The sequence below is a fragment of the Barbus barbus genome, assembly GCF_936440315.1.
Source record: "Barbus barbus genome assembly, chromosome: 46".
Taxonomy (NCBI): Eukaryota; Metazoa; Chordata; class Actinopteri; order Cypriniformes; family Cyprinidae; genus Barbus; species Barbus barbus.
Window position 1 is genome coordinate 14,734,940 of NC_136724.1, and position 25,276 is coordinate 14,760,215.

General features: G+C 38.1%; 2 protein-coding genes across 2 annotated transcripts in view; one reads left to right on the top strand and one right to left on the bottom strand.

The window, feature by feature from the left end:
* The first annotated feature begins 421 nt into the window (after nt 1-421).
* LOC306864871 (PAN2-PAN3 deadenylation complex subunit pan3-like) lies at nt 422-13,332 on the top strand. The gene is made up of 18 exons (XM_079409131.1): nt 422-1,091; nt 2,899-3,020; nt 3,160-3,232; nt 3,327-3,397; nt 3,915-4,059; nt 4,252-4,481; nt 4,573-4,677; nt 4,771-4,828; nt 5,148-5,309; nt 5,602-5,718; nt 6,233-6,334; nt 6,913-7,078; nt 7,491-7,578; nt 7,793-7,932; nt 8,130-8,259; nt 10,633-10,697; nt 10,805-10,943; nt 11,450-13,332. The coding sequence occupies exons 1-18, from the start codon at nt 740-742 to the stop codon at nt 11,588-11,590; spliced, it is 2,406 nt and encodes an 801-aa protein (XP_079265257.1). The 5' UTR covers nt 422-739; the 3' UTR covers nt 11,591-13,332.
* Nucleotides 13,333-14,059: 727 nt separating this feature from the next.
* Nucleotides 14,060-25,276, bottom strand: part of LOC306864870 (vascular endothelial growth factor receptor 1-like) — a 34,128-nt gene continuing 22,911 nt past the window's right edge. Inside the window, exons 14-30 of the mRNA XM_079409130.1 lie at nt 23,184-23,330; nt 22,966-23,097; nt 21,851-21,957; nt 21,632-21,767; nt 21,446-21,550; nt 21,223-21,336; nt 18,759-18,847; nt 18,033-18,147; nt 17,424-17,521; nt 17,224-17,346; nt 17,022-17,133; nt 16,747-16,846; nt 16,550-16,655; nt 16,358-16,467; nt 16,072-16,138; nt 15,898-15,989; nt 14,060-15,008 (exon numbers count right to left, since the gene is read on the bottom strand). Of these exons, the coding sequence (XP_079265256.1) occupies nt 14,837-15,008; nt 15,898-15,989; nt 16,072-16,138; nt 16,358-16,467; nt 16,550-16,655; nt 16,747-16,846; nt 17,022-17,133; nt 17,224-17,346; nt 17,424-17,521; nt 18,033-18,147; nt 18,759-18,847; nt 21,223-21,336; nt 21,446-21,550; nt 21,632-21,767; nt 21,851-21,957; nt 22,966-23,097; nt 23,184-23,330 (1,925 nt within the window). The 3' untranslated portion in view covers nt 14,060-14,836. The remainder of the gene's footprint in view (nt 15,009-15,897; nt 15,990-16,071; nt 16,139-16,357; nt 16,468-16,549; nt 16,656-16,746; nt 16,847-17,021; nt 17,134-17,223; nt 17,347-17,423; nt 17,522-18,032; nt 18,148-18,758; nt 18,848-21,222; nt 21,337-21,445; nt 21,551-21,631; nt 21,768-21,850; nt 21,958-22,965; nt 23,098-23,183; nt 23,331-25,276) is intronic.

A 25,276-nucleotide genomic window follows, 5' to 3' on the forward strand; every position in this document is an offset into this window, starting at 1 on the left:
AAGTAATCATCATCATATCTATCTATCTATCTATCTATCTATCTATCTATCTATCTATCTATCTATCTATCTATCTACAGACACTTATAAATAGGAAAATGTATACATGATAATAATACTAATACTAATAATAATAGTAATAATAACAATAATAAATGTTTTAATATCAATTATTGATTTGTAACTGACACATGTACCAAATTAATTAAAAAAATAAATTTGAAGTTACAGTATGAAAGGTGCAAAGTAAAATTCCCTGTTTTCAACACTTAAATTCCAGTTAAGCTCAAGATACAAAAAATGTAACCTTTTTATCATTCTAAAAAATCGTAAATGTCAATACATTATTATCAATGATTGTAAAATGTGCTTTATGATTTGAATGAATCCCCTATTGACTCCTTATGCGAACTGCAGTTGTACCCAGCATGCACAGCAGAGCTATTAGCGCTTAGCTGAACAAGTGTAGACAGAAGACAACAACAACAGCATGAGCCCAGCCAAACGCCAGGCTGATGGACTAGGCCAGCTATGGACCCCGATAACGAGCATCAGTACATGGCAACAAAAGTGTCGCTCTTGCTGACTAGCCATCTGGCTCGATGAGGAGGTTGATTTTATTGCTAAACGTCCACTAAGGTGCTCATTGTTTCTCAAGTGTTTTAAAATATACTGCTGCTAAATATCTCGAGTCTATGTGCGAGTGTCTTCCGGCGGGAGCAGCAGCAGCAGCGGTGCCATGAACAGTGGACTCCCAGCTTCAGCTGCTCCGCTCGGGGGTGTCGGAATACCCGGTGTAAAGGTGAAATTCTGCCGTTATTATGCGAAAGACAAGACTTGTTTTTACGGAGATGAATGCCAGTTTCTGCACGAGGACCCGTCCATGGCGAGCCTTTCTCTGCACGGTGGTGGTACAGGTGCTGGCGGCGGAGGAGGAAGCCCCGTCTCTTTATCTCTCGCCGGAGGAGCAGTGACGGCGGCGGGATACGTGCTCGGAAATAGCGCGGTCAGCGGCGCTCCTGCAAACGTTCCAAAAAAGAACGATTCTCTCGGTCCCGCGGGAACAGCTCCGGAGGGACATCTGTTGTCCAGTAAGTTTGCACTGAGGCCTAACGTATCCTGTCCTCTGCTGTTGTTGTTATTCGGTTATGGGGCTACACGGCGACTTTTGTTTAAATCGAGGCCGTGGATTCAGCGGCCTACCTCTTGTTACCAAAACAACACGGGGATTCAACACGTTACTCCACAGCGCGCAATCAATTTTGAAACGAAAGACGAAAATACTAAAACAACCTAAGCAAAGGCGTTTAGTTAATACTCTACGTGGTTTCTGCTTGTTTCAAAGTGTTCTTCCAAATGCATAAGTTGGTTAGTATTTGATAACTGATATGTATGGCAAGCCATTTTAACATTTATCTTAGATCATTCTCGATGGGAAGGTAAGGCACTAAGGATTTTTTGCATGAAACTGGTCTTATTAGAAGAATACAAAATGAGATCAGTAGAGCCATGATTTTACACACTCCAATATAGTATGTGGCGGTATGCACCTCTAATATTGGTCTGTAACTCGCCATAAAAGTGGAATAAAGAACATTTATCTTTTAAGACTAAATGACACACTAGTTTTACAGGAATACTGCAGTAATCTGGAGTTGACTACTATCTTTTACAATTTCACCTGCAAATACTCATCATGAGACACTATTTCTTATTCTAGTACTTATTTAAATAGTTACTAGTATCTGTTCCATTTTTTTTTCAAGTGCTAAACGAGTTGACCATAGTAGGCCTGCCATCCAGATACTATTGTATTCCAGTTTTTACAAGTTATTTTTTTTCTTAATCATACTAGTAATAGTTTTATATAATTTTTTTTTTTAGTTTCCCAAAAGCAACTATGGTTGCAAGTTCCGTGGTTACCAATAGAGTTCAATGGAACTAACGACCATAGTTAGCTAGTTATGGTTTTTGGGAAACACACCCCTTGTTAGTTAGTACATATGACAGGTACAAAAAAGAGGATGGGTGAAATAGGTGCAACAATACATTTTAGTGACAACTGGGATAGATAGTAGTATCTCATAAATTGGTACTAAAAATGAAAGTGTCATAAGTAATAAATACTATGTAGTATTAAATTAATAGTTTTAAGTTTAATAGTTATAATAATTAGTGAGGATTTTAAAAAAAGATACACATCCTATTGGAATACATACTAGTCCGAAGTGTGTAGTTATGGGCAGTTGTTGCCAAATGGATAGAGAGTCGGACTTGTAACCTGAAGGTTGCGGGTTCGAGTCTCATGTCCGGCAGCCGGCAGGGATTGTAGGTGGGGGGAGGGAATTCCCAGCGCTCTCTCCACCTTCAATACTACTACTGAGGTGAGACCCTTAAGCAACTGCAGAGCACAAATTCCAAGTATGGGGCCACATGTCACGTCCTTAACTTTCCCTCCTAGTTACATGCATCTTCACAGAATTCAGTGGCAAAAATGTTTTGAACAGTGAAAGTGGCATAGATACTAGTTTTAATGGATAAATGTTAAATGACTTGCCATAGAAAGACAGCTGCCATTGTTCACAGGCAAGATTCAAGAATCTTTATAAACTAACCCAATAGCAAACCTCATGTTTGCCAGTGTTTTGATGACACTTTAGAAGTGTCTGAGTGCGTTTTCACAGTAAAGTTGGAAATGATGTCCAGTGGCTTTTAAAACTTTGTGTTAAGGAGAAATTCTGTGGAACTTACTTTTAGGAGAGCACATTAATCTTTTAAAACAATATCCTGAAGCAACCATTCACTGCGTTATTTGAATTATTTATTTTATTTAGTTTAAAAAAGGCTTGCATAGGACTTAAACACAAAGGAGTCACATGTGTTTTTGCTTTATTGCAGTCCCTGGGATGGAGGGAGGTGCTCTGAATGATGCCAGTCTGACCAACTCATACTTCAGCAGCACCTTTATTGGGGTCAATGGGTTTGGAGGCCCAGCAGAGTCCAAATATTCAATGATGCAGGTAACATAACCACTAGTGACTGTGTGGTGAAAAACAGGAAACCAAAAGAAAATACTAGCAACTGGGTCCGTCAAATGGAGCACACAGTGGTGATTCATAAAGGGACACTTGACATGTTGATGGTTGCTTGTGTTATTAGAGGATGACCAGCAGTAGCAGTTCTCCAAGTCTGCTGAATGATGGTCCCAAGAGCTTCAGCCACAGCACACATGGTGAGTTAAAAATTGTTTGAAATTTTTGTTGTGGGAATAAAGCTGTCATGGCAAGATTTGAAAACCTTTTCTATGTGTCCGCTCCACTTTTTAGATCCAGTAAATTCCCCAACATCATCTCTCTTCAGTGATTTTGGTGCTTTGAGTATATCACAAAGGAGAAAGGTAAGAGTTTAGCATGTCGGTTTATACTCTTTGTATTGTGCTCTGACAGGGTATGTGTTTTAACTTTTAGAGAGTTTGCACAAGAAATCCCTTTAAAGAAAAGTTGTATTTATAATTTCCTCCACATTAATTTTGATCTCATTATATGTATTTTAATATATAACAAAATTAAATTATATATATATATATATATATTATAATTTATTTTAGTTATTATAATCTTGAGGTTTTTTTTTTTAAGCAAGCAAACAAACAAACCAACCCCACTGTGAAAACCCCTGCCCTAAGAAACGAGTCTTGATTGGAATCAGGTGAATCAGAAACCAGCCTAATGATACAGGTGTTTCTTGAGACATTAGCTGAGTAGTCAATTTTGAATAAATGTTGCTTTGCACATCCCTAACTTGGAAAAAATTGTCAATACCAAGATGACAGTGCCAACTGCCAAAATATACTTTCTTAAAGGTGTCAGGGTGAAAACATTACGGTTTTATTTGTATCTGCGTTTTTTTTTCAGGCTCCTAACCCCACAGCCAGTGAGTTTGTCCCTAAAGGGGCCCCACGGATGGCCTCCATGTCTCAGACGACCGTGCCAGCATTCACCTCCCCCATCTTCCCTCATCCTGGCTTGAACAGCTCCTCGGCGGCTGCTCTTGCACCTGGTCAGTGACTCACTCCCAGAAAGTACCACCTGGTGTTCTGCCATTCTGTCAGTCCTTTTGTTTTTTTGCTAGATCTCTTTTCTTATGTTTAGCATTTCTATTCAGTCTTTTAATGTGTGTGATCTTTAGGTTGTGAGTCTGGTCAGGGTACTCTGTTTTTAATTAGGCTTGAATATCTGGTTTCTTGGACAGGTATGTCGCTCTCTGCTGGGTCTTCTCCTCTTCACTCCCCCAAAATCACCCCTCACACGTCCCCAGCACCACGGCGGCGCAGTCACACGCCCAACCCCAACCCAGCCAATTACATGGTGCCCACCACTGCGTCTGACCAGGGAAGCGGAGCCCACGTGATTCAAAAGGAGACCGTGGGTGGGACTACCTACTTCTATACCGACAACACCCCTGCTCCCTTGGCCGGAATGGTATGGTCCATGTAAATCAGACTTTGCTGTGTGCTATTATTACCTTTACCTGGTTTACCTAAAATATAAAATGTGCTGTTCGCATTTTCAGGTTTTCCCAACATATCACATGTATCCGCAAACGGCACCTCATGTGGCATACATGCAGCCAAAAGCCAATGCACCATCCTTCTTTATGGCAGATGAACTCCGACAGGTAATCTGCCATTTCTGCCCTCATCTGTGAGTCAGTGTAGTTTAGTAGTTGGTTGTTGATTGTCATTTTTCACATATTTGTCCTTGTTTGTAGGAGCTGATTAACAGGCATTTGATAACGATGGCACAGATAGATCAGTCTGAGAACCCTGGTAAGGATGTGGTTTGTCTTATGTTGGCATGACATGTCAACAGTGTTTTGGTTTCAATGGACAACACAGCTACTGTTCAGTTATAAAGTCTGTTTTGTGGTCAGAGCATATGGACTCACCTGCTGTCTGAGTAGAAAACCACATCCTTTGTCTCTGCCATTTTTAATTTGTTTGAAAAGCATTTTACATAGTTATCCACCTTTGTGTCATCTCTATCATCTCTGTCTCTCTTTCTGTATAGTCAAGTGTTTATTTTGGTGCATATCTGTGCAAGAAAAGGTGTGTTGGATTATTGAAATCTGTTCCATCTCTCCTTCAGGAGTGCCGTCTGAGGTAGACCGTTACCACAGCCTCTTTCCCCTGGAACCCCTTCCCCCACCAAACCGTCTTCAGAAAACCAGCAACTTCAGTTACATCACTTCCTGTTACAAGGCTGTCAACAGCAAAGATGACCTGCCTTACTGCCTCAGGAGGATACATGGTGAGGCATAAATTCCATTTTTACATCACTGTTCTTTACAATGGCAGTATTTATGGATAACCAATCGAACCACATAACTAAAAATTAAATTTGAAGTTCAGTATGTTTTTAAAGTGCTTATGGTAATGAAAGTACCTAGGTCTAATCTCTAAGTACCTAGATCTAATAATTGGAGAACTAAAATGATAAACTGTCCCTGCATCTTGACAGCACACAACACATTGTGTCTTAGTTTTTTTTAGTTTAATACCCACGTGTGTTACTTTAGAAATGTCCTTGTGTGCATTCACAGGCTTCAGGCTGGTCAACACCAAGTGTATGATGCTGGTAGACATGTGGAAGAAGATTCAGCACTCCAATACTGTGACCCTCCGAGAGGTCTTTACCACCAAAGCATTTGGAGACCACTGTATGAATACGCTTTTTTGTTTCGTTTTTTTGTGTGTGAGCATGTCCATGTCCGTACTATTTTGCAACACAGCTTTAGGTTTTGAAATTAAACATTTGATTTTGGGTCAGTGAAATGAAGCTTTTTTTTTTTTTTTTTTTTTACTTTTTTTCATTTTGTCCTATCTATTAATTTATTCAAAAGTACTATAAAAACAATTTACACATGCAATGACTTGAACACCTCTGCTTTGAGACATTTTTAAATGATGAATTTCTAAAGAAAAAAAATAATTGAAAAAGCTTTTCTTTAAAACAAAAACAAAAAAACATTTAGTGTATATTTCTTTAAAAATCTTTTTGCAAAAATGGTCATTAATTTATTGAACCATGTTTTTTCTTACTAACACTTAAAATAGTATAAATGTTTTTCAAAGGAGGACTAGGAATGTTTTTTAAAAGCTTGCTTTATCATGTATGTTTGTGTCCTTGGACCTTTTGAAGTCTTTTCATACGATCACGTTTGTCCTTCGCAGCACTGGTCTTTTCCTATGACTTCCATGCGGGGGCGGAGACCATGTTCAGCAGGCACTTCAACGATCCGGCAGCAGATTCTTATTTCACAAAGAGAAAGTGGGGTTAGTTGTTTCTTGCTCTGTTGTTTCTGTTTGTGTGTGTGTGAGAGGATCCAGCCGTTAGATACGGAGTACGTCAAGTGCTTGGTGGCAGTTGCATCTTTGTGAATGTGTAGCGAGGAAAGAGGAAGGAGTGGTTGAAACCGATCCCGCCTCAGGTGGGTTCAGTACCTGCAAGCTCAAGACTGACAGAGGAAGCAAAACCCAGGGATGATGTTTAGCTATAAACAGCTGCAGCACGTACGGCTGCATCAACCACAGTGCAGCCTCAAACCATAAAATGTGTGTTAGTTATCAAGATGGGCTCAAATACAGCAATATATTATAAGAACCAGTCACAACATCTAAAAAAAGTACATTTATTCTTACACATTAATGTAAAATTTTAATTAATACCTTGATGTTAAAGTTTAATTGCCTGTGTTTTTGTCAGCTACAATAACACAGGATGTTTTAGACATTTGGTTAATGTCTTAATTGTTGCAATGTTCATTTTACATTATTTATTTAGAATTATTTTCATTTTATTTACTCATTTATTTTTTTGTTTTGAGAAATAACTTTCAGTTTTCTTCTATCAGGACAGCATGAGCTCCCTCCTCCACGGCAACATGCGGGCCTGTTACCAGAGTCGCTAATTTGGGCCTACATTGTCCAGCTGAGCTCGGCACTGCGCACCATTCACACGGCTGGGCTGGCCTGCAGGGTCATGGACCCTAGTAAGATCCTCATCACTGGAAAGACACGGTACAGCCACATGCATCTTGCAATTTAAACCCAGAAGCACATTCATGTTACTGCAGGACGTTCATTGATTTGGGTAGTTTTGCAAATTAGCTTTTTTCTGAACTACAACCCTATCCGTGCAAAACAATACAGTAACTGGTAAAGACAAAGCACAGTTCTGTAGAATCTTCTTAAGAGTTTGCTGTAGTGAAGCAACTTATGAAATGAGGGACAGTCAAACCACAGATCGGTCAGCGCTCTGTGGGTCCCTTATTTTTTTTAAGCCATAAATAGTGAATGGAGGGGTTCACTGTTAAGATTATTTTTGCTCTTCCTTTATGTACAGACTGTTATCAGCTTTTTACAGCAGTGTTTGCACTAATAACCAAACATGCAAACACAACACTGCTAAATGTTGGTTGTTTCTCCATAGGTTACGAGTCAACTGTGTAGGAATGTTTGATGTCTTAACATTTGACAATAGTCAGACCAACCACGTGGCGCTGATGCCCCAGTACCAGGTATTGAACATCTCCTTTACACCCAAACACAGTGTTACACCCATCACATATATAATTTGACTGTGCATCATCATTTAATCAGATTTTGTTACACTACCGTGTTTCTTATGCTCATCATGTTAAAATAACTTATATTTTAGTATATTTTTAAATTTAATTCACTTTGGTTTAAATTAAAGTTTCATCAGTTGCTGTTCCTCTTTGTGCCCATCAGCAAGCAGATCTCATCTCCCTGGGGAAGGTGGTGTTGGCTCTGGCGTGTAACTCTCTAGCTGGCATTAAGAGAGAAAATTTGCAGAAGGCCATGGAGCTGGTGTCAATCAACTACTCTTCTGACCTCAAGAACCTCATTCTGTGGGCCTCTATTTCTTTCTTACACACATTTTTATAGCCTAAATGCTCTCAAAGTGGTTATACTATGACATGACAGTTTGTGGTTCTGTATGTGTCCTATTAAGACTAGTTATAACTTGTTCATGCACTCATACATTCTCGATTGTGCATTGGTTTGAATGTGGTGCCACATCTTATGGTCATGTTTACATCTTCAGGTACCTGCTCTCAGAACAAAGCCGTCTGCGCAGCGTCAATGACATTATGCCCATGATTGGAGCACGATTTTACACTCAACTTGATGCCTCGCAAATGAGAAATGATGTCATTGAGGAGGACCTGGCCAAGGTATTTAAATTTGTTTCAAGTTTATAGTTTCTATCCACCTTATTTTTTGAGCAAGCGTTAATGGCTGCAAGCATTTACAAATTGAATGTGTCTGGCTTTAGGTGTCACTTTTTAAGTGGAACTACACTACAGGTGCTGGTCATAAAATTAGAATATCATGAAAAAGTTTATTTATTGCAGTAATACCATTCAAAAAGTGAAACTTGTATATTAGATTCATTCATTACACACAGACTGATATATTTCAAATGTTTATTTCCTTTAATTTTGATGATTATAACTGACAACTAATGAAAGTCCCAAATTCAGTATCTCAGAAAATTAGAATATCAATTAAGACCAATGCAAAAAAATTATTTTTAGAAATGTTGGCCAACTGAAAAGTATGAACATGAAAAGGATGAGCATGTACAGCACTTAATATTTAGTTGGGGCTCCTTTGGCCTGGATTACTGCAGCAATGCGGCGTGGCATGGAGTCGATCAGTCTGTGGCACTGCTCAGGTGTTATGAGAGCCCATGTTGGTCTGATAGTGGCCTTCAGCTCTTCTGAATTGTTGGGTCTGGTGTATTGCATCTTCCTCTTCACAATACCCCATAGGTTTTCTATGGGGTTAAGGTCAGGCGAGTTTGCTGGCCAATCAAGAACAGGGATACCATGGTCCTTAATCCAGGTACTGGTAGCTTTGGCAGTGTGTGCAGGTGCCAAGTCATGTTGGAAAATGAAATCTGCATCTCCATAAAGTTGGTCAGCAGCAGGAAGCATGAAGTGCTCTAAAACTTCCTGGTAGACGGCTGCGTTGACCTTGGACCTCAGAAAACACAATGGACCAACACCAGCAGATGACATGGTATCCCAAACCATCAATGACTGTGGAAACTTTACACCTGGACCTCAAGCAACATGGATTATGTGCCTCTCCTCTCTTCCTCCAGACTCTGGGACCTTGATTTCCAAAGGAAATGCTAAATTTACTTTCATCAGAGAACATAACTTTGGATCACTCAGCAGCAGTCCAGTCAAGACGCTTCTGACGCTGTCTCTTGTTCAAGAGTGGCGTGACACAAGGAATGCGACAGCTGAAACCCATGTCTTGCATACGTCTGTTCGTGGTGGTTCTTGAAGCACTGACTCCAGCTGCAGTCCACTCTTTGTGAATCTCCCCCACATTTTTGAATGGGTTTTGTTTCACAATCCTCTTCAGGGTGCGCTTATCCCTATTGCTTGTACACTTTTTTTCTACCACATCTTGTCCTTCCCTTCGCCTCTCTATTAATGTGCTTGGACACAGAGCTCTGTGAACAGCCAGCCTCTTTAGCAATGACCTTTTGTGTCTTGCCCTCCTTGTGCAAGGTGTCAACGGTCGTCTTTTGGACAACTGTCAAGTCAACAGTCTTCCCCATGATTGTGTAGCCTACAGAACTAGACTGAGAGACCATTTAAAGGCTTTTGCAGGTGTTTTGAGTTAATTAGCTGTTTAGAGTGTGGCACCAGGTGTCTTCAATATTGAACATTTTCACAATATTCTAATTTTCTGAGATACTGAATTTGGGACTTTCATTAGTTGTCAGTTATAATCATCCAAATTAAAGGAAATAAGCATTTGAAATATATCAGTCTGTGTGTAATGAATGAATCTAATATACAAGTTTCACTTTTTGAATGGTATTACTGAAATCAACTTTTTCATGATATTCGAATTTTATGACCAGCACTTGTAGTTATGCTGTGCTGTTTGTTTTTGAGGCCCGGACAGCCAGAGAATAGAAAGTTGTTGCTGGAAAGTTGGGTTGAAAAAGGCATTATTTTGTCAGTCTTGTCACTTTCTATTCAGAGTCACAGCTAGGCTGTAGATTCAATATCGGCTCAGGAAACAAAAAGAAAAGACCCTTGCAGACCGAGCTATCCAATTTACCCAGTATGTCATTATCTAGTGTGTGCTGATTTTGCACTGGAGGGGGTGTAGGTGTGATCACTGTTGATATTTTGGATGGTTTCAGCTGTTCTACTCGTATCAGAGGTGTGAAGGTTTTTTTTTTTTCTTTCTACCGACCTTTTACAAACATCTACAAAACATGCATTGTTGCATTTAACCCCTTTTTCATCAAGAATGTGGACTTACTATATTAAACCGTGCGTGCCTCCTGTGTTTGTTTGACAATGCTGCATCTGATGTGAGAGCAAATGTGACTCAGAAAGAGGTTTAAATATGACCTGGTTTCCTCTCTAACTTCCCTTCTCATAATCTGCAAAGTCTCACTTGCGCAAACCCAAAATAACCTTCTTCAGAAAAACGTTCAAAATAACGTTTTTCAAAGATGATCCTAATACATTTTTATTACAGCTTTTTTCTTATGCATCTGCATTTTGCAGGAGGTTCAAAACGGGCGATTGTTCCGCCTACTGGCAAAACTGGGAACGATCAACGAGAGACCGGAGTAAGTCTTTTATTACACCTAAAGTATTGAAACCTTTCTGATATGGCAACCTTTTATAGAATGCTTTCAAAATGCTTCACATCAACATGTAATATTAATTCTTGTAGGTTCCAGAAGGACCCGACATGGTCTGAGACTGGTGATCGTTACCTGCTGAAGCTCTTCAGAGATCACCTGTTCCACCAGGTAACTGAGGCAGGCACGCCCTGGATCGACCTCAGCCACATCGTGTCCTGTCTCAATAAGGTGAGCTTGTGCATATTTGTGTATAGACCTTAGTCAGGTTAGACACGATAATGAATTTAATGCAAATGAAAACGAGGCTGTGAGGGACAGACTTTGGGTGCTTCTCAAAATCCCTCCTCGTTTCCTTGCTCCTCCATCCTATGACCTGGAAACCAATCGAGCTCAGCCATCTTGTAGGACATCTCAGTTCTGTAATTGCACCGTGAGGATCGAAGAGTGAGGAGGCTTCCTGAGGTGTATCCTATGCAGAAGTCTTTTTTGGCGAAAAAACTGATACGCATAAAATCTTGCATAAATTCTGAGTAATTAATATTACTCCGTACTTAATTGTAGAATTACATATATTTTTAAATTGCGTGTATAATTTGTAAATTTAAAATTAAATGTAACCAATTTTTCTTATTCATTATCATGGAACTCTATTGTTTGTCATTCATCACTTCAGCTGTGCTAGTTTAACCAGTTCATTATTTTTGTCTGCAACTTCCTTTAATTTCTCATTGCAGTTGGATGCTGGAGTACCGGAGAAGATCAGTCTGGTGTCGCGGGATGAGAAGAGTGTGCTCGTGGTGACTTACTCAGACCTGAAGCGCTGCTTTGAGAGCACCTTCCAGGAATTGCTTGCCGCCACGAATGGCCCCCTGTAACCCCCAGCCATCCACAGGAGTGGGCTGGAACTGCCTGAAACAGAGCACATTGCACTACAGCCTGGAACCATAGGTGCAGAATGATGATCTCACGACCAGGGCGGAGCCAGCTGGTTGCTCACCTCCAGTCAGATACACTGTTCTGTCCAGAGAAAGTTGTTTTCTAAAGCTTATTTTTTTAGTTTTCACAACACCGCAGCTGCAGAATTATGAACTGAACTGAGAGCTGTGATAATGATGAATTCTTTTTTTTTTTAGACTTGGGAACAATGTCCAAAAAATAAGAGACTTTACTTCCTGCTTTTATTTTAAATTTTTTACTTTTCTTTGGAGGATGCACTAAACATTTTAAGTTCTTTTTTAAGTGATTGTGCGTGTCCCACAGGGTGCATTGAGGGCCGGGGCCTCACACATGAAATGGAAGAAAAACAGCACCGTTTTTTCCACATCTCCTCGTGCATTTTTAATGAGGTACTACGAACTGGGACAGACCACTGGCCATGTGTTCAGAGTCTTCGGCTCTGATGGGAAAAACCGCTGGGTTTGGCAAACTGATGAGACTGACCACTTATGAATGTGTGGCATAAGTAGTAATGTGCCGCCACTCCTCGTCTGCTGTATTGACTCATTTAAAAGTTGGCCAACTTGGAGGCGGGAGGGGAAGTTACTGGTTGCGAGCAGTCGAGGGTGGATTCCATGACAAAGGGGTGCTCTCTCCTCTTGCTGTGTAAACTTGTCGTTTATTTCAGAATTTCGCAACATCCATTTTCATTTCACGGACGCTTTTTGAAATCGTATTTTGAGAGGATGCATTTTCATTGTCGTTTGTTTTTTTTAGTCAGGCTCTTGTGATGGGAACCAAAGAACTGGACCACGCTAGCAGGGGAAACCAGTTCTGTCTAATTGTGGAATGTCCTCTTATGCCTCTGTTGTGGAGCATCCCAAGTTTCTGTCTATTTCGTCATTCTTTTTCCTAATTCGTTCTCATTTTCCCGCTCTCCACGCTAGTATTGGTTTGGATGTAGTGAATCTCAGTATAGAGCTCTCTTGTGTTGTTACTGTCATTCCCTTTCCTCACCAAGTTGTTGTACAGAGATGCATGATGGGATGTTTCTCACTTCACTAGTGTGATCTCTGTGGACCAGTCCTAGCAGGACGGTTGGGATTGTATTGGTTTCTCTTGGTTTCGTTTTTGTTTAACTATGATTTTTTAATTATGTGACAACATCCGGAAAACGGTTTGGAATTCGCTCAGATTGATCCCTGACAGGAATATGCCAATGACTGAATGTGTCTGACCTGTCATTGGTGACTGCCCAATCCGTGAGTCAAGGAAAAGGCGGGACTTGCAGCACAGATTTGGATGTGCCACACTGGACCGAGAGGGTGCAGGATACAGCAGGCAGAGCTGAGGATGCTGTGAGTTCAATAATATACTTTTTCCCTCTTCTTTTTGGTTTAGTCAACTGATACTTGGTGGACATGGTGCCAAGCCCGTATCCCTCGCCGAATCTCTTTCTCACACACACACACACACACACACACGCACACATACACATCAATACACCTTTTACAGGCCGATCTCATTTCATGTTTTCCAGTGGAACGCACTCCAGACACATACATGCATATGCACTCGTACATGAAATCCTCCTTCACCATCCCAGTATGTTTTATGCCCTTCTTGTTTATTGTCACATTTTTGCAATATTTGTGTGTACAGCAGTATTTTAATAAAGAGTAATAAAAGAACACTTGTTTGTTTGTTCATAAATGGCATGATTGTTGCAGCAGCAAAAAGGAATTTGTTTGCAACTTTTGGCTGCAAGTCAGAGCACAGAGAAGAATAGGATGCTTTGCAAAATAGATGCCACAAAAAAAAGCACTGAAAAAGCAGCAATGAAACTCAGTCTCAGATATGGTTTTGAATGGTGCAAATGTTTTACAGCAGACATTTTTGTGGTTATCATTAGGGTTGAGATGAGCAAAGGTTTTTTTAACCCAATTTTTTAACTACTGTAACATACACTACTGTTAGAAAGTTTGGGGTCAGTAAAGTTTTTTTTGTTTGTTGTTTTTTTACTTTTATCTAGCCACGATATGTTACATTGATCAAAAGTGACAGTAAAGACATTTATAATGGTGCAAAAGATTCCATTTTATATAAATGCTGTTTTGAAAATGAATTTCAAATAATGCTGAAAACATTCTCATGGTCAAACATATTAAGCAGCACAACTGTTTTCACGTTTCTTTAGCAGCAAATTAGCATATTAGAGTAATTTCTGAAGGATCATGGGACACGGTAACTGGAATAATGGCTGCTGAAAATTCAGTTTTGCTAATACTGGAATAAGTTGCATTTTAAAATAGAAAATATTTTAAATTGTCATAATATTTCACAATTTTACTTCCCAAAAATCGTCAGATTTTTTTTTTTTTACTGACCCCAAACTTTTTTTTTTTTTTAAACGCTAAGATATATTTCCAATTAAAATGTATTTTATTCTACCAAAACTAGAAAGTCCTGTCTTCATTTGCAGGCTTTGTGCATTGGCAGTGTCATGTGAAAAAAGTTTGCAGAGGTTACTATTAAGGTGTTGACTGTAAATAAATACAATGTAAGGTGAAGTTATCCAGCATATGGCATGCAGCACATGAAATGTGCTATACAGTTAAACATTTGGTACCTACAAGCAGTGACTGTAATAAATGCTTTTCAGAAATAATATTAGCTGCTCTGTGACTACTAAAACAATACTAAAGTGTTACAGATTACCAGTGGGGTCAAAGGGGGTATACAGATATGAGATGGGAGTTTAAAAACAAAAACACTGAAATGCTAGTTGCCGACACGATAACACTGTAGAAAAAAGTTGCAAAACATGTAAATTTCCAGGCCTGAAGAAGTTACAGATTAATTACAATTAACTTCTAAAATGGAAATTTCCATATGCATTTTTGTTAATATAATTGGCTAAAAATTCCTTTGTGTAAGCCCTAAAATTTTTCAAAATGTTTTAATTTCATTTTCTTTCTTTAAATCCTTAACCAGTAATTATGAGTGATTAAATTCAGAGAAGTTGATTGGTTAAAGAGGTGTGGGAATGTGCAGTCAGAGGCGCTGGTTTTACGGGACAAACCTCACACAAGGTACTGAAAGCAAAAGACCTGAGAAACATTGTTTTTGTGGTGGTGGTAACGGATGTTGACTGGTGTTTACAGGCAGGTTGGCTGACGCAAGTGTTAGAAACGGGGGTAAAGGAGAGCAGCTTGATAGTCTGGTGGGGGAGAGCAGCACCTCTCCGAGTAACACACAGGAGGAACCTCCCTCTGATGACAACAGGAGGCGCTATTCATACAAGGAAGCATTTTTGCAGGCAGCTTCATGTTCTGGTTTTGACCTTTGGAGAAGAACCTGCAACACAAAAGGCAGTGACCTCATTTCATGCAACTAATTACATGTAACTTAATGCTTGTTTTTCACGCATTCATTTTAACGCACTATATTGCTAAAAGTATTGGGACACCCCCTTCTAATGAACAGGTTTGACTACTTTAGTAATTTACAAATCTTGTAATGTTGAAGCATAGACGGTATGCTTTTCTAGGGAATTGTGTGCTTCTAATATAATAGCAACAGTTTGGACAGGACCCTTTTCTATTCTAACATCACCATGCATCTGTGTATATGGTAAAGTTTCAAAAATAAATGATTGAGAACATGACTGGTCTGCAAAAAGCCAGGTCCTAATCCTAACTGCATTATGACTTTAAATGCAGACCTTGAGCCAAAAACTCATTACCAAACACCAATTTTTAAATACATGAATTATGTTTCCATCTTTGTTGCCACAGTTTTGCAAGTGCCTTTTTCAGTTCTAAAGAAGGGGTCCCAATACTTTTGTCCATATAGTGTACACTTCAATTTCAAATTTTGGGGTTGGTAATATTTTTTTTAATGTTTAGGAAAGTTAGGTGCTCACCGAGGCTGCATTTATCAAAAATAGTGTGAAACGGTAATATTTTGAAATATTGCAATGTAAAATAATGTATAAAAAAATGTATTAAAATATACTTAAATGTAATTCCTGTGATGGCAAAGCTGAAACAGACGTTTCAAATAGTTCAAAATAACAGCATTTATTTAAAACAGTTATCTTATAAATGTTTCAACTATCACTTTTGATCAATTTAAAGCATCATTGCTGAATAAAAGTATATAAAAAGTCCTCAAAATAAAAGATCTTACTGACCCCAAACTTTGTAATGGTTATGTAACAGATCATCAAAGCCATGGCACCTACTTATTGATGTTTTTGGTTTTAAATCTGTCCATCCACTTCACCCGAATCAACTCTTCAGACGGGAGAACCATTCCACTGTCAGACTGGTTGTCCTAAAGTAAGATTGATTTTTTTTTTTAATCTCGACAACTTCACCTAAGTGAAATTATTCAACTATATTTTAAAAACACTTACATCAGGGATTTCTTTGTGCAGATCCTCAAAAGTGCTGATGGCTTTGATTTTCCCAGAGCTGATGTAGCTAAAATACATTTAATACATTTGAATATTTATCTTAATTTCCTTAATTCATTTGAAAAGTTCCAATTATTTCATTTATTTTAATTTAATATTTATTTTAATGAAACAAGTGTATTTTTTTAAACTCACTTTGTATATATTTTGAATTGTACATATTATATTTCACATGTAATTATTATACATATTCAGTTAATTTGATCACATATGATAATATTTGTACCTTGAAGTTCCCTGTGTTTTCTGGCTTGTGTCTTTCTGGTCAATGTGCGTTGTGATGGTATTTCCTTCTCCAGAAATAAAAGCGTTCAGTGGAATATAATCCTTTCCATCCTGTTTTTAAAAAAGTGTGTGTGTAAAAAAAACAAAGTTCTGACCAGTCAAATACAAACACACACACTATATAACGTTCCACCTGTTGGACGCAGGTTTGGAGGAGGTCTCCCAGCATCTCCACAAGAGCAGAGAAAGAAGGTCTGTCCTCAGGGTTATTTTCCCAGCATGCCATCATAATGCTGTAGCTGTCAGACAAATCCCACAAGCTCAATATTAGCAATGTATTGGTTCATGGGGCAAACCTGTTTAATACGATGTATACAGGTGAGAACTGACATCTCTGGGGTGCTGTACTCAGGAGGACACATCCGAGTCCCCTGCTTCAGTCTGTGACAAAACTCCTCATCAATGTTCAGCCCCGGGTACGGAGACGCTCCTATGGACCACAAACACTGTTATATTTCTTGTTTCCTAATCAGTTTTCCTCACTTTCATTCTGTCAATAGTTATGTTGTTCCATATTTCAAAGGGATTGTGTTATGAATAAAATAATATGTGGCATGTGCCAAATGCTTGAATCATGTGATGTACGTAAAGCGTGTTGTCTTTACCAAGTGAGAAGATCTCCCAAAGCAGAACTCCATATGACCACACGTCACTCTGAGCGGTGAAGACTTTGTCGAAGATCGATTCAGGTGCCATCCACTTCAGTGGTAACCGTGCCTTCATGGCAACACACATTCAGTACACACATTTGACCCTTTTTTTATGTTGTTGACCATAACTTTGATTACTTGATGGCAGATTACTTACATCTCCCTTGCGCACATAGTCTGGGTCTTTGTATACGTCTCGGGCCAAGCCAAAATCACAGATCTTCACCACATTGTTGTTGGACAGCAGGATGTTTCTGGCAGCAAGGTCACGATGAATGCACTGAAAACATGAAAAAAATAAAATTAAACATTGTGAAAAAGTCCATGTTCATATATTCAGACAGGAAGGTACTTTACCTTGCGAGAGGCAAGAAACTCCATTCCTCTGGCTACCTGAAAGCTGTAAGAAATCAGGTCTTCAAGCAGCAGAGGGGTGTTGGATTCAGGAAGAGATCCTGCAGAAGACAAACAATAAGACTTTAGTCTCTCTTTAACGAACTGACCCAAAAATGTCTAGTTTTAATATTAAGATCAACATTATATTTGTTTTTAGGTGAAGGAACAGTTCACCTACAAATGAAAATTGTGTCATTATTTACTCTTTTTACTCTTATGTCATGCCAAATTTTTGATCCATGGACATGATAGTGACTAACTTTCCAAGTTTTCAGCTTTCTGTAAAATCTGAAAATTTAAATCATTTAGAAATATTTTGTAACATTATTTACTATCACATTTGAATCCTTGCTGAATAAAATAATTATTTTTTTCATAAATCTTACTGACCCAAAACTTTTGAACGGTAGTGTAAATGATGACAATTACATTTTTTTGGTAAACTATCCACTTTGTCTTTTTGCTTAAAAATAAATCATTATTGTGTCGGGGAAAGGTTGCCGTACTGTTCAACAAGTTTTATGGTTCGTTGCACATAGATAATTTAAATGACATGTGATGTAAACTCACCACTGTCCTCCTCTGAGATCTCTCCTTTCTCCTCACTAAACCCTGAGCTGGCATTGCTCTGGCTGCTGGACACACTGGCCAATCGTCCTTTATATCCCTTCTCTTCTCTGTTCACCTGAGTCAGACACACACAACACATGACATGAGCAGCCATTCAGCTGGAACACATCTAGTGAATAATGTACATCACATATATCAGAGTTAAATACAAGGACTCCATATGTAGCTCATATTCTAGCACTAGGCCCCACTGATCTTGGATCAGGACTATCACAGAAACACATAGTTCTTTGTATGAAGCTTTTGTAGAGGCCATTCAAGGAGGTAAGAAGCTTTAGAGATAGTCACAGAGAGGGAAGTATGACTGTTGTTTTGATGAACACTGCTCTGTTTATTTCAGAAGGAAATAACATCACACATATATATAGAGGTCACTAAACCTCACAATACCACAAACCAACAGTTCCCTGCTCAAAATACTGACATTCTGAAGACTTTCTGGGTGATGTTCTGCAAAACTAATAAAAGATTGTTTGAATTTTAGTTCAGACATGAAGTTGATGCCTATAAAATATCAACTGAAATTAAACTATTGAAGTGACAGACAGACAGATAGATAGATAGATAGATAGATAGATAGATAGATAGATAGATAGATAGATAGATAGATAGATAGATAGATAGATAGATAGATAGATAGATAGATAGATAGATAGACAGACTAACCCTGTTCAGCAGGAAGACCTCTCGTTTGCTCTTAAGGTACGCAGACAGGTTGCCAAACTTACAGTATTCAACTATAACCATCAGGGGCCCTAAAAACACCAAAACATAAAATTAATACATATAGAACAACACCTATTCCTCTCTATACCATGAATTTTATATATGTTTTTCAAAAGTTTGGAGTAAATTCAATTTTGTTTTTTGTTTTTGAAAGAAGTCTCTTATGCTATTTGATCAACAATACAGTAAAAACAGTAATATTTTCAATTATTGTTACAATTTAATTTATGTTTTGTATTTTTATATACAGGTGCATCTCAATAAATTAGAATGTCGTGGAAAAGTTCATTTATTTCAGTAATTCAACTCGAATCGTGAAACTCGTGTATTAAATGAATTCAATGCACACAGACTGAAGTAGTTGAAGTCTTTGGCTCTTTTAATTGTGATGATTTAGGCTCACATTTAACAAAAACCCACAAATTCACATCTCAACAAATTAGAATACTTCATAAGACCAATAAAAAAAAGGTTTTAGTGAATTGTTGGCCTTCTGGAAAGTATGTTCATTTACTGTATATGTACTCAATACTTGGTAGGGGCTCCTTTTGCTTTAATTACTGCCTCAATTCGGCGTGGCATGGAGGTGATCAGTTTGTGGCACTGCTGGAAGCGCAGGTTGCTTTGATAGCGGCCTTCAGGTCATCTGCATTGTTGGGTCTGGTGTCTCTCATCTTTGCTGGCCAATCAAGCACAGTAACACCATGGTCATTGAACCAGCTTTTGGTACCTTTGGCAGTGTGGGCAGGTGCCAAGTCCTTCTGGAAAATGAAATCAGCATCTCCATAAAGCTTGTCAGCAGAAGGAAGCATGAAGTGCTCTAAAATTTCCTGGTAGACGGCTGCGTTGACTGTGGACTTCAGAAAACACAGTGGACCAACACCAGCAGATGACATGGCAGCCCAAATCATCACTGACTGTGGAAACTTCACACTGGACTTCAAGCAACATGGATTCTGTGCCTCTCCACTCTTCCTCCAGACTCTGGGACCTTGATTTCCAAATGAAATGCAAAACTTACTTTCATCTGAAAAGAGGACTTTGGACCACTGAGCAACAGTCCAGTTCTTTTTCTCCACAGCCCAGGTAAGACGCTTCTGACGTTGTCTCTGGTTCAGAAGTGGCTCGGTAGCCCTTTTCCTGAAGACGTCTGAGCGTGGTGACTCTTGATGCACTGACTCCAGCTTCAGTCCACTCCTTGTGAAGCTCTCACAAGTGTTTGAATCAGCTTTGCTTGACAGTATTCTCAAGCTTGCAGTCATCCCTGTTGCTTGTGCGCCTTTTCCTACCCAAATTCTTCCTTCCAGTCAACTTTGCATTTAATATGCTTTGATACAGCACTCTGTAAACAGCCACACCTTTCAGTAATGACCCTCTGTGACTTACCCTCTTTGTGGAGGGCGTCAATGATCGTCTTCTGGACCTTTGCCAAGTCAGCAGTCTTCCCCATTATTGTGGTTTCAAAGAACAAGAGATACTCAGAATTTATACTGTAGGGATGGTCATTAATTGAAACTCAAATGTAAATATTCCAATATTTTGAGATACTGATTTTTGACTTTCATGAGCAGTAAGCTCTAATCATCAAAATTAAAACAAAAAAACTTTTGAAATGTTTTACTTTACATGCAATGAATCTAAAATATATGAAAGTTTCACTTTTTGAAATAACTTACAAAAAAAAAGAACTTTTTCACAACATTCTAATTTATTGAGATACACCTGTATTATATAATGTATAATATAATTTATTCCTGTGATCAAAGCTGAATTTTCAGCATCATTACTCCAGTCTTCAGTGTCACATGATCCTTCAGAAATCATTCTAATATGCTGAAGCATTTATGCTAACATTCAGAATCATTTCTTATTATTATCAATTAATTTAAAAAAATATAATAGTTTAATGAATTTTTTGAGGAAATATTTGAAGAGTTCAGATGCAAAAGCCTGTAAGTGCTATTTGAAATTTTCTTCTAAAATTAGCATTTTTCTCAGGCTCTTATGTGCAAGTTCAGTAATTTCACTTTAATGGCAAAGAGTAGGTTCTTTTCATTGTCATTAATGTGAAATGACTCACCATAAACACAGGAGCCTGATAACAAATGCTCATTTTAGGAGAAAATTTCAAATGGCACGTAGAGGCTTTTGCATCTGAACTCTTCATTTCTTTGATGAATAGAAAGTTCAAAAGAACAGCATTTATTTGATATAGAAATATTTTCTAACATTATAAATACCTTTACTGTAAATTTCTTTAATGCATACTTGCTGAATAAAAAGTATTAATATCTTTTAAAAGAAACATGCTGTCACAAGCCAAACACATCTTGAATCACTTTTATAGATGCCATATAGCAAAACCAAACTTTGAGGGTTTAGAGAGAATTGGTGAAATGCAGACCTCCAAGTTTGGTACATGCACCCAGAAGATTGACCACATTGAGGTGATGACCAATATGATTGAGGATCTTCAGTTCTGTCATCAGAGCCTTGTGTTCACTGGGTGTAGCGCCATCTGCAGGAACAGGAGAGACATAACTCCTGACACTAATGTATATTTGCTAAATAGGCTAAAAATAGGTGTTTTTAAGATTTTTGAGCAGTTTTAATGGTTGAAAATATACCTTTAAGCATTTTTACGGCCACTGTGGTGCAGCTGGCTGAATTGCAAATGCCAAAAGCTGAGGCCTGCATTACTCTGCCAAATGCCCCTAGCCCCAAGGGCTTTTCTGGAGAAGAGGACAATAAAGCACATATCAGTATACTGCATAACAGCATCAATACAACTTACAAGCACGCACACGATTTACCTAGTTGAAGGCGGTCACGTGGAAACTCCCATTGGGCGGGATCATACTGTAATCTGTCAGAGTGCTCAAACAGAGGCTCCTCCCCTGGATGCAGGATGATAGGCAAGTACTCTGCTTTGCCATTAGTGGAGTTTGGCTGAGAATGGCACACATATTATAGATATATATTAAATGGTACAATAATATAAGCAGTTTTAATTGGTCTTGATTGGCTCTCACCTGTTTGAGTTTGCGAATCAGCAGTGTGAGAAGCAGCCAGAAGAGCGTGGCCACCACGTATGTACATGCTAGAGTAGGGATCTCCAGAGAAAGGGATTCAGATGAACCTTTTGGATACATAAACAAGTGTTGTTTAAAGAGAAAAAATAAGAGACTGGAACATAAGGATGATGTGATTGGAACAAATCACATTTGCCCCCATGAGCATGACAAATGCCTATAAGTCATGAGTAATGCATTAGCCTCTATAGAAACAGCTAAACAAATGAACCTACATAAAAATAGGTAAACAGTTTAAGGGTTGAAAAGCCGAGGCCATCTGTGGGAAATGAAAATGGGAGACAGCTTCCTTCCTGGCCTGTCGGAAGAGAACAGCGTGAACGTCTCCTCTCAGCACCGTGTTTAGAAGCATCCGACAAGAGTAAATAAGGGTGTGAGGAAAAAAAAATAAAATCTGGGAGGGAAAAAATCAGCAAACTACCGGTAATACCAACATAAAACTGTGTTAAAGGACTATTCATGCGTACATAAAAAGTTTAAAATCTGGGGTCTGTAATTTTTTTTATGTTTTTGAAAGAAGCCTCTAATGTGCACCAAGTCTGCATTAATTTAATTTAAAACAAATATAGTAAAAATAGCATTATTGTGAATTATTAAATAACTATTTTAATACTTTTAAATATAATTTATTCAGTAAAGCAAAAATTTTTAGCATCATAACTGCAGTCTTCAGTGTCGCATGATCCTTCAGAAATCATTCTAATATGCTGATTTGCTGCTCAAGAAACATTTCTTATTGTTATCAATGTTAAACACAGTTGTGCTGCTTAATATTTTTTGTGATACTTATTTTTTCAGGGTTTGTTGATGAACAGGAAGTCCAAAAGAACAGAATTTATTTAAACAGGATGACACTTTTGATCTAATAAAATGTGTTGCTGCAAAATAAAATAATAAAAATATCTTTACAGTAGTATATATTCAGTAGATGATGATTTAAAAAATATTATTAAATTTACACTTGCCCAAAATGTTTAAATAAGTTATAATAATAAAGATTAAAATGAGTAAATTTACGCTCAGGTTTTGAGACAAAGGACAAAGCAGTAGATTACTTTGAACCCAAATGTGGGCGGAGCTCTCCACAGACCCTCTCTCATTGGTGGCCTTACAGATGTAAAGTCCCTGGTCTTCAACTGTAATTCGGTCGATATGCAGAGTCCCTTTCTCTGGAAACAGCATAATACCTGCCAATAAAAGAAACACATATGAAATCTATTAACATACAGGATACTTACAATAAATACTCAAAAAGCACGTTTTCTAGTCTCACCAGACACCTGCTGCAGCTTTCTTTGGTCCTTATACCATGTGATCTGGGGGTGTGGAATTCCCCGAGCGGGGCAGCGGAGAGTGACCGAGTTGCTTACGTTAACACTGTGATCGCTCAGATTTCGCAGCAGCACCGGTGCCTGCAGAACTGTACAGCGTGAGACAAAAGGGCTCAGGTCAGGGGTCATTACGCATGATGTTCCACGTCCACTGAATCAGTTTAATCAAAAAAGATCAAAAACACCCCTAGGGAGACTGACGGAAATCACAGCAAGCACATGAGGCACTTAGCATTGCATGTCCGCCTTATAAAGCAGCTGAGTGATTTACGGGTGACGCGGGTCACTATTGTTACAGAAGTGTGAATAGACTGCGAGTTGTATTTCTTTCATTGCAGATTGAGGCTTGGAATGTTTGAATTGCAGCCATTGGATTTGTGCCATTCAGCAAAATCCCTCTGTTTGTCTTAATGACACATTCAACATTTCACCCACTCAACTGATATTTCCGGGTTAGCCGGCCAAGGACGCCTACTATTGCTTTGGTTGTTGAAAGTTTTACAGTGTAGTCTCAAATTGATGAAGATTAATATCTTATGAAAGAATTGTAGGTTAATTTGTCTGTAAATTAATTGACATAAAACAAAAAAAACATGCGGGGTTCTTCACATGAAGATTGATTACATAAAACTCTAGAAAAATATATTTTCCTCCTGAACACAATTGATTATTGTCTCTTTCCTCGTTCTGTGACAGTGGCTGATTGGCTGATTGTTCTTTGGCCATGTGAATCAGCCTGTAAATGTGGCATAGTGGGAAGTGCCATTGTATGCTCTTCCTCCTGACTACATCTCATTCCCACAGCAAAGAGGTCCTGCTTCACGCAGCCTTGGAGAGAAGGGCTACAGGAAGCTCTGGGACCCAGTTCCCAAGGACCCCTTTTGCTCTGTCTTTCTCCTTCTCTTTTTGTTTCTCTTTCCGCCTCTGTCTCTGAATGTGTGGGTGTCTGCAAACACATCCTTACGTGACTTAAAGTCAGTATCTCAGAGAAGTCTGATGGCTTCTGACTGTGTTGTGACCTGCAATAACCTGCTATTTCTGTTTGCATTTGTAAGCATATGTAAATGTACAGATGATACAGCAATATGATATATGACCATGAATACTTTTGTGTCCTATTTTTTTTAAGAATTAGACAAATCCCTTTGTTTTTGATGTAAACCTAATCAGATATGTTTAAAACTATTATTTATGATCAATTCGTTATTTTTTTATTTTGTACTATTTTTAATGACCAGAAATGTATCCTACATTTTGCATACAAACCTATTGCCATATGATTTCTCCCAGTTACAATTTTTTTTTTAACTATGACACCCAAGCAGTAACATAATATAAGCAAGTAAGTGTTGGGTTAATTTATCAAGCTCAATCAACCCTGTTATTGTAAGATACTGTGAGAAAAATATTAAAATATTTGTATTACCTAATGGAAAATGGAAATTTATCAGTAACTAGTATTGGATATTTTAAAACGGTTGTTTAATTGTTTAGTAATATTATATATATATATATATATATATATATATATATATATATATATATATATAATAAACAAAAAGACAAGCAATAAAATAAATACATAATAAATGCAATGTTAAAATAAATGAATAAATAATAATAATGATAATATTTCAAGATGTGGAGGAAGAAATATTTAGAACAATTTAGAACAAATTTAGAACAAAAAGAGTTTCAGACCCTATTTTGTACCCCATAAAAGTGCCAAAGATCACAGAAGTAAAAAAAATTCAGATTTCAATAAAAAAAAAAAAAAACATTCGCTTATTTGTTGTTTTAAAACAGTATGCTTTTCTTGTTAATGCTGAGAAACACTGATGTCAAAGCTGTTATGCCACATCCTAAAATGCCCGAGTATGTACATAAATGCAAAATAGATTCTACATATTATATATCTACTAATATTATGGTACTTTTGTCATTTTTTTAAGGTTCATCCATATTTAATTCTATGGAAAAGAGTGGCAAGGACTTTTTGTTAAATATCCATATTGTGTTCCTTGCAACAAAGAAA

Excerpts from the sequence above, each read along its gene's own strand:
- LOC306864871 (XM_079409131.1), top strand. The coding sequence starts at position 740 with ATGAACAGTGGACTCCCAGCTTCAGCTGCTCCGCTCGGGGGTGTCGGA. Across the intron at positions 4,829-5,147 it reads AGATCAGTCTGAGAACCCTG|GAGTGCCGTCTGAGGTAGAC; the intron begins GTAAGGATGTGG and ends TCTCTCCTTCAG. Across the intron at positions 5,310-5,601 it reads CTGCCTCAGGAGGATACATG|GCTTCAGGCTGGTCAACACC; the intron begins GTGAGGCATAAA and ends GTGCATTCACAG.